General features: G+C 37.9%; 1 protein-coding gene across 1 annotated transcript in view; it reads left to right on the forward strand.

Moving 5' to 3' along the window:
• Positions 1-3,043: 3,043 nt before the first annotated feature.
• DOCK4 (dedicator of cytokinesis 4) overlaps positions 3,044-8,310 on the forward strand; it is a 353,512-nt gene continuing 348,245 nt past the window's right edge. Inside the window, exons 1-2 of the mRNA XM_007945030.1 lie at positions 3,044-3,068; positions 6,615-6,698. Of these exons, the coding sequence (XP_007943221.1) occupies positions 3,044-3,068; positions 6,615-6,698 (109 nt within the window). The remainder of the gene's footprint in view (positions 3,069-6,614; positions 6,699-8,310) is intronic.

Genomic DNA, 8,310 nt, shown 5'->3' on the forward strand with positions numbered 1-8,310 from the left:
CATTCTAGTTGTCACTTCTTTGCTTCAAACCCAAGTATTCAAAATGTTACAACTATTTTTATTTTGAATAAATACCAGTTTTGTTTTTCTATTAAAAAAGATTTTGTGAGACAGGCTCAGAATTTGAGAATAATAGCATCATGTTGCATGTTGTGTCAGCTCACAAGTGACCTTTCAGACCACAACTTGTTCATGAGTTGGAGATCCTTTTGTCAGAAAGATGAAGCCAAATTGTCTTTTTTGACTTTGAGGGATGACCTTGTTCTTTTCTGTCATGAGGGACAAAGCATTTTCATTATTTTTTCCTACATGATGCTCCATTCATCTTATATTGTCAGCCCCAAAAGGGCAAGGGCAGCATTGGCCAGACTCAAATTGAATTGTGGCAAGTAGAATCATTGTAAATATTATTTTGACAATGATAATAAAGAATATATTATTGTCTGAAATTTTGGGTTACATGATTGACTTAGAATAGTTTTTTATAAATCTTTTCTATTTTCAGTTTCAAAAGTCACAGAACCCTGTTATTAAATGTCACTGTACTAAATTTAAAAGTTTCAGATTATGAATTTGTTCTTTGCATGAGCAAATATTATTGAAAGTAAGAAATGACTTTCCAGCCCTTATTTTGCTTTCTTTTTACCATCTACATAGATAATATTTAGGAGTTGTATTTGACAGTATTCCTCATAGCTATTTAATTTTGAATAAGCCATCAAAAGGTAATGAACTGATCATTATATAAAGTAATGACATTGTAAATGATAATAGGCAGTTGTTTAGGGCATGCTTTTCAGGACAAATATGCTGTAAATTTAATACTTTCAGCTTATATACTATTTTTTAAGGACTTGAAATTAAACTAGGTATATATAATGTTTATTAATCCAAATAAATGTTGTACATAGTAGTAAATGAGCAGGGATGAACACACTATGTGGTAGTGTTTTTTTTAAAAAAAAAAAAACCAAAGTCACTGCTGTTGAGTCGATTCCGACTCATAGTGACCCCTCCTTGGGTTTTGGAGGCAGTATCACTATGGAAGTAGATTGCCCAACTTTTCTTCTGAGAAGTGTCTGGTGGGTTTGAACTGCCAGCCTTCTGGTTAGCAGTCAAGTGTCTTAGGCACCATGGCACCAGAATACTCTCAGGGCTTTAATGACTAAAATAATTGTTTTGGACCATTGTATTCCCAGTTCTAGTAAGGCTTCATTCTCTGTGACCTTTTTTGTAGCAATTTACGAGAAAACAAACAGAAAAAGAAACCAAGGGATCAAGATACTGTAAAATCATATTTAATAAAACCCAATATTATTAGGAAAAAAATGTTCTTGGAAGATGTACCATTAGGAGTTTTATATTAATAAGTGGCAACTTTATAGTAACTAAGGGCAAAATAAATTTTCAACTCTAGACTTGTGTCCTGCAAGACCACTTGGAGGAACTTAAAGGCATGTAATTGAAATATTGTCTTCAAAGTAGAATCTAAAAATAATATGTGGTTTACACACAAGAGATGGAAATACAGATTGTATTAATTAATGCATATGTTATCTCTGAATCTTTGCTCTTCTAAACCAGTTTTCCTTAGTTTACGATGTTACAGCTATCACTAATAAACATGAGCATGTCATGTTTTAAAAATACTTGCACTGTTGCCTAGAACTGTCTTTCTCTTTCAACTTTGTCATTCATAATTTGAAACCTAAACATCTTCCTTGAGTATACCATTCATCCATCTATTCATGAGTTCAGTACACAGCAAGGTACTGAATGCAGAAATAGAGAGTGGCTTGTGCAATGCAAAGACAGAGTGGCTTGCCATTTTAGAGGGTGGAGATCATAGTCATGCCTTGAACTACATCCTAGAAAGTGGTATTCTCCATTAAGATCTACAAGTTAATACTTACTGTGTATCATTTATTAGTTATGAGAAGTACCCTTAACACTCTCTGTATCTATTGAAATTGGAGTTACCATTTCTCAGTGGCTTCAATCTCTCATTCACTTCACTTTTTTTTTTCATTCTCCATTTGTGTACTTAGGCACACACTGGGTCTTTAAAGATGAGTTAGAAACATCTCAAATAGAAAGACACAGGTAAATAAAGTGCTTGAAGTGATAACTTACTCTCCATATGGCATGGTCAAAGTACCCTTGGAGCCCAGTCATTGATTCTGTATAGACCCAAGAATGAGAGAAGGAAGGGGTAGAGTTAGAGAATCTTCTAAAGGGCCAATCTTTGAGCTTTTTAAAACTGTGATGACAGTTTGTATGGTTCTTAACCTTACCAGCTTCTATGAAGGAATGAGTTTTCATGGGTGATACAGTTTAATTCTTAGAATTTTGAGGACCCTCTTAAAATAGTATTACCAATCATAAAGCAGCCCAACTGTTTAAGACAAGAACATCTAACAGTATTGGCCATGCCCTCATTCATTCACTTAGTGATTAATTGTTGGGCTTATGCTTTGTGCCAGGCTCAGTGCTGAATCAGGTATCCAGGTAAGACCAACACAGTCCTTACCTTCATGGAACTTAGTCTGCTGAAACAGGCATCAATCAAAAAGTAAATGGTCTATGTAAGTACTGTATGGCACTATGAGTGTGTATCATGGAGAGAGACATTAAGGAAAGTTTCTTTGAGGAAGTGACAACAGCCTTATCTGTAGGATGAATATGATTTAACTTGGTGAGGAGAGGAAGGAAGAGTATTCCATTCAGTGGTACAATCATAGACAAAGTCCTGTGTGGGAGAGAACATAGCAAGGAAGATATTAAAAGAAGGCCATTGTGGCTGGAATACAAAAAGTAGGGTTTGGGAGATTCAGGGTAAGGCCAGAGAAGAGGGCAGAGGCTTACAGATAGTGATTTTTGTATTATTCTCAGAGCTTTAACCTATTTAAGCAGGAGGATGACATATCAGATGTACATGTTGAAAGGACCTCTCAAACTGTTGTGTGGGTAATGGATTGGTGAAGAACGTGAGATAGGAGCATAGACCTATTAGGAAACTGCTAGAGAAGGGCAGACAGAAGGCATGGGTGGTGACAGCAGTGGAGATGGTGAGAAGAGAATGAATTCAAGGTAGAAAATATGATCACTGTGATGTAGTGATGGATTAAATACATGGAGGAGGGACTATATAGATGAGCCCTAGGTTTTTGGCTCATACAATTGATGGTCAGTACTGTCATTCAACACAATAGAAAATATTTCTCTATTTAGGGAGGCTGTACGTGGAGAAAAAGGATTAAATGCCTATTTAATCCACCACTAAGTTTTGCAGTCTTGATTGTTACCTGTGTTTGCCCAGTGAGATAATGGAAATTCTGAGAGGTTAGTGTCTTGACCAAGGCCACACTGCTAATAAGGGGTAAGGGTTCAAACTCACGTCTCATGATGCCAACCAGGTTCAGTGCCTTTTCCTACACTCCAACCTTTATACTTGGCTAGAACCTTGGATGACACCAACATTTAAAAGGATGACCAAGAAAGAAGGTCCAGAGAAGGCTGGGAGGATATGAGAGAACTAGTAGAAGATTCCAGAGAGTATAGATCCCTGAAAGGGAATGTGGATGTGGTGAGCTTAGTGAGAACAGTGACACAAAACAGAGGAGGCTGGATTAGAAGGGGTGTAAGGCAAGAGAGAGGGTGAAGAAGGGAAATTGTGAGTGACACTGCTGTGTTCAAGAAGGTGATGAGGGGAAAGAGTGGGCATGTGGCAGTGAAGGAGGGATTCATGGGAGCCTTGGGAGTTTGAGTGTTCTGTGTGGGGTAAGAGTTTCATGTAGAACAGCACTGGGAGGTCCAGGCACTTGGAACTCTACTGGAGACATCAGTAGTGTAGTGTTGAACCACAAAGTTTGTGTGAGGTTAAGGTAATTTTATGACAGTAGAAAGGCAGTTATGGGTACAAGCTTGTTTTGAAATCTTTTAAAGTGTAATTAATCTATCGTCTATTCACTTGTTGATCCCTTATCAGAGAGATCCCTGAAGGTTATATGAAGTAATCTATTACTGTATACAGACTCTTTATTATTTTCCAAGCAAGCATTTTGTAGCATATCAGTATGAGGCCATATGGTATTTATGGTTATAGTTAGACAATGACATCATAAATTAGTGCTTTTCTAAAATTTTCTAAACAGGTTACTCTGTAGTTATTTTCATCTATCTGATGCACTTTGGGTTATGTTTTCTGTCCTCTGTTTTGATCTCTCATGATAATTTTGTTTTGAGATCATAAAAGCGCTTTTGACTTCTCTAACAGCCCATTATTTATTGGCACATTTTGATTTTTGACAGATTCATGTGCTCCTCTAAGCTTTTAGAATATATTTTCAACAGTAGCAATAACTTACTTTTGTACTTTGGGTTGTGTCTCTACAACCCAACTGTCACTATCAGCAACAACATTATAAAATTCACTTCTGAAATTCTGGGCTTTTAAAAAGCATGTAGTTAAACCATTTCCTATCATTTTCTTTTGATATCAATTGCAAGTTGATTTCAGCGTAAACCAAAAACCAAGCTCACTGCCATTGAGTCGATTCCGACTCATAGCGACCCCTCCTTGGGTTTCCAAGGTTTTATCTCTACAGAAGTAGATTGCCCAATCTTCCTTCTGAGGAGTGGCTGGTAGGTTTGAACCGCCAGCCTTCTGGTTAGCAGTCAGATGCCTTAGGCACTACATAGTATTTAATAAAGGGCTCTGGTGGCATAACAGATAAGGCTTTGGCTGCTAACCAGAAGCTCAGCAGTTCAAACTCACCAGCTGCTGCATGGGAAGATGAGGCAGTCTACACCCCTAAAGATTTACAGCCTCAGAAACCCCATGGGTCACTCTGAGTCAGATAGCGTTTATATTTTGTGTATGTTGAGGTACATTATCTTTGTTGTTGGTGATGGTGATTGCGTCAAGTCAGTGCTAACTCATGGCGACCCCGTGTCAACCCCATGTGTGCAGAGTAGAACTACCCCACAGGTTTTCAAGGCTGTGGCCTTTGAGAAGCAAATCGCCAGGTCTATCTTCTTCTGAGTGGGTTCTTCTGGGTGGGTTCAAAGTGCCATCCTTTCTGCTAATGACCAAGCACTTAACTCTTTGTGCTACCCAGGTACCTCTCCATTTTTGTGTCCTTAATGACTCAAGTGTTAACTATAAAGGGGAGAATCACTGTGCTTTGTTCTTACCATAAATTCTTTTGAGCTGCCAAAGGATGACTGATTTATGCATATTTTCTGGTATTAAATCCAAGTTCTGCCCAGCCCTTAAAAAAATGTTTCTGAAACCAATCAGTCTATAACCATTAACCCCAAAACAAAACCAAACACACTGCCATCAAGTAGGACCTAACTCATAGTGACCCCTCCTTGGGTTTCCGAGGCAATATCACTATGGAAGTAGATTACCCAAGCTTCCTTCCAAGGAGTGGCTGGTGGGTTTGAACCACCAGCCTTCTGGTAAGCAGTCAAGTGCCTTAGGCACTATGCTACCAGAGCTTCCCTATAACCATTAGGTAGGGACAAATGCTAAACCTAATTCCAAATGGTATGAAAGTAAAGGAAGGCGGAAATTGTCATAACAGTTATATGCGTAGCTTTAGGGAGAGTCTGTTGTTGTTGTTGTGTGCTGTCGAGTTGGACACGACTCATAGCCACCCCTCTTTGGGTTTCCGAGGCATTATCACTATGGAAGTAGATTGCCCAACCTTCCTTCCGAGGAGTGGCTGGTGGGTTTGAACCACCATCCTTCTGGTTAGCAGTCAAGTGCTTTAGGCACTGAGAGTCTAGTCATTAAATAAAATCTCACCATTGGCTGCTTTATAAGAAGACTGCTCTTGTGCCATATACTGTGCTTGGCCCTGGGGACATAGTAGTGAAAACATAGACACAGTCCCTATTTTTTGAGGACTTAGAGTCTACTGAAGTCTTCTTATGGCAGTATAAGAAGCTCTGGTGGTATAGTGCTTAAGGCATTACCTGCTAAACAGAAGGTCAGTGGTTCAAAACCACCAGCTGCTCCATGGAAGAAAGATGAGGTAATCTGCTTCTGCAAAGATTTACAGCCTTTGAAACCCAATGGAAGTTGCTGTGAGTCAGAATCGACTCAATGACAGTGAATTTGGTATTTTTGGTTTTTCAGGCAGTTTGTCAAAAAAAGATAAACCATGCATAATAACCAATAAGAAATGTGTTCCTCATTTATAATTGCACACACGTTTATTGAGTAACTGTTGTGAACCAGGCACCTACATGGGGAGTTACTATAGCTGTGCACGTGGTAGATACAGTCCTCATCTCTCAGAGCTTTTCAGCCCATGCCTTTGTTTATATATATATCACTGGGTCATTCTTCACATTTTGTCTCATATTTTGGTAAATTCCACAGCTTTGGAATACATATTTGTAATACTCATTGGACCAAGATACTGATAAAGTATAGGAAAGATTGACTCTCTCAGAAATACATAAAATTACAATGTGACAACAGGCTCTAGCTTACAAAGTGTACTTCCTATTCACGTTCATTTTTCCTAGTTAATAGTAGTTGATAATAATCAGTGTGGCTGATGTGATTCTTATCCTATATTCTGTATCATTTCTTACAGTTATTGCCAGTTTTCGAGGAACTGTCCCATATGGCCTCTCTTTGGAAATTGGAGATACAGTTCAGATCCTGGAGAAGTGTGATGGTAAGTGGGCTAGTGGTCATTGTTTGAGGTTGTTTGAACAACCTCCTCAACACTCATAAAGTTTACAGGTTCTGCCCATACCTCTATTCATGTCTGGAATTTTTTCTAGTCATAGAGAATCATTTTAACAAAACTTATTTCTTGTATATTCTATGTTTGATTCATGAAAAAAGCATCATTTGGTATTTTTAAGCTGAATGCATTTTTTCCCTTATATTATTTCCTTGTATTCAGTAGATGCCAGTAGAAAGGAGTTGAGGCTGCTGTATTAGTGGGAGTTCTTGCCTCAGTGCCAAACTTGAAAGCTTTAGTCAGACTCGCAAGGGGGTGTAGCCAATGTCTGTGGAATAGGTTCTGCTTTTATAGAGGAAGACATGAATGCCCAGAGCAGAAGTGGTCATGGGGAAGTACTCCTGTCCAGGGCAAGTCTAGTCAATAGAGTCCTGTAGCCTTTTCCTCTCAGAACTAGATTAAAAAAGAGTCATTGCATCCTTAGGGATTTCATGTTAGTGAAATATATGAACTTCTATGATTATAACTTTTTGTGTTAGCTTACTCGTTAAATCCACATACTAATAGGTTCTCAAAATGTTTCTATTCCTGTTCCGTGAAATATTCAGACCTTAAAAAGATCCCAGATAAAATACTCTTTTTTTCCTAACATTTTTTAATGGAAAGATTAGATTTTAAGGTCCAATTAATATTTTCAAAACTAACCATTTTCCTAAAAGATTTTTCTTAGTAAGAATTTAAAATAGGATTACATGGTCCATTATGGATAATTCTGTTTCCCTAAACAGAGCATTATATTTAGTAAGAGCCTGGCATTAAATGGTGACTTTTTAACATAGATCTTTATTTTTTCTACTGTAAATTCGATATCTTTAAAAATATATTAAGTTTTTCTATATCATTACCAAATGATATTATATTGTGCAAGGATGAATATGAAATTTGGTGCAGGATAACATGCTCCATAATAATGGGAGCTTTTTTATATCTGAAATTTTTCAGTATGGTACCATTGGAGAAGGCTTTCCATGATATTTCTTCATTCTCAAAAAGTTTTGGCTGCTGTTAGAATAATTACTGACTTTTTCTTGTTTATTAATCAACATTTTTCTCATATGATTGGGGGTATAATAAATCCTGAGATACAGAGATTTCCAATTCTCAAATTCATACTAATTCTTCAGACTCATTTTAAAATAGTGTTGTGCTAAAGCCCACCCCACTGCAGTCAAGTCAATTCCCATTCACATCCACCCTGTAGAACAGAGTAGAGCTGCTCGTGTGGTTTCCAAGGCTGTGACAGAAGCAGACTGCCACATCTTCCTCCGGTGGAGCTGCTGGGGGATTTGAACCATTGGCTTTTCAATTAGCAGTAGAGCACTTAACCACCATGCCACCAGGGCGCCTATAAAAGTATTAGGCTTGCTGTAATACAATATATCCTTTTTAGAAAAGGAGCTCTGGTGGCACAGTGGTTAACGCATATAAACATTCTATGCGTAAAGATGGTGAGTGTTGGCATTAAGCTAGACTATAAACCAAAACCAAATTCACTGCCGTGGAGTTGGAACCGACTCATAGTGAGCCCTCCTTGGGTTTC

Source organism: Orycteropus afer, unplaced genomic scaffold (assembly GCF_000298275.1).
Source record: "Orycteropus afer afer isolate SDZICR_OR568_19922 unplaced genomic scaffold, OryAfe1.0 scaffold00007, whole genome shotgun sequence".
In the NCBI taxonomy this organism is placed as follows: domain Eukaryota; kingdom Metazoa; phylum Chordata; class Mammalia; order Tubulidentata; family Orycteropodidae; genus Orycteropus; species Orycteropus afer.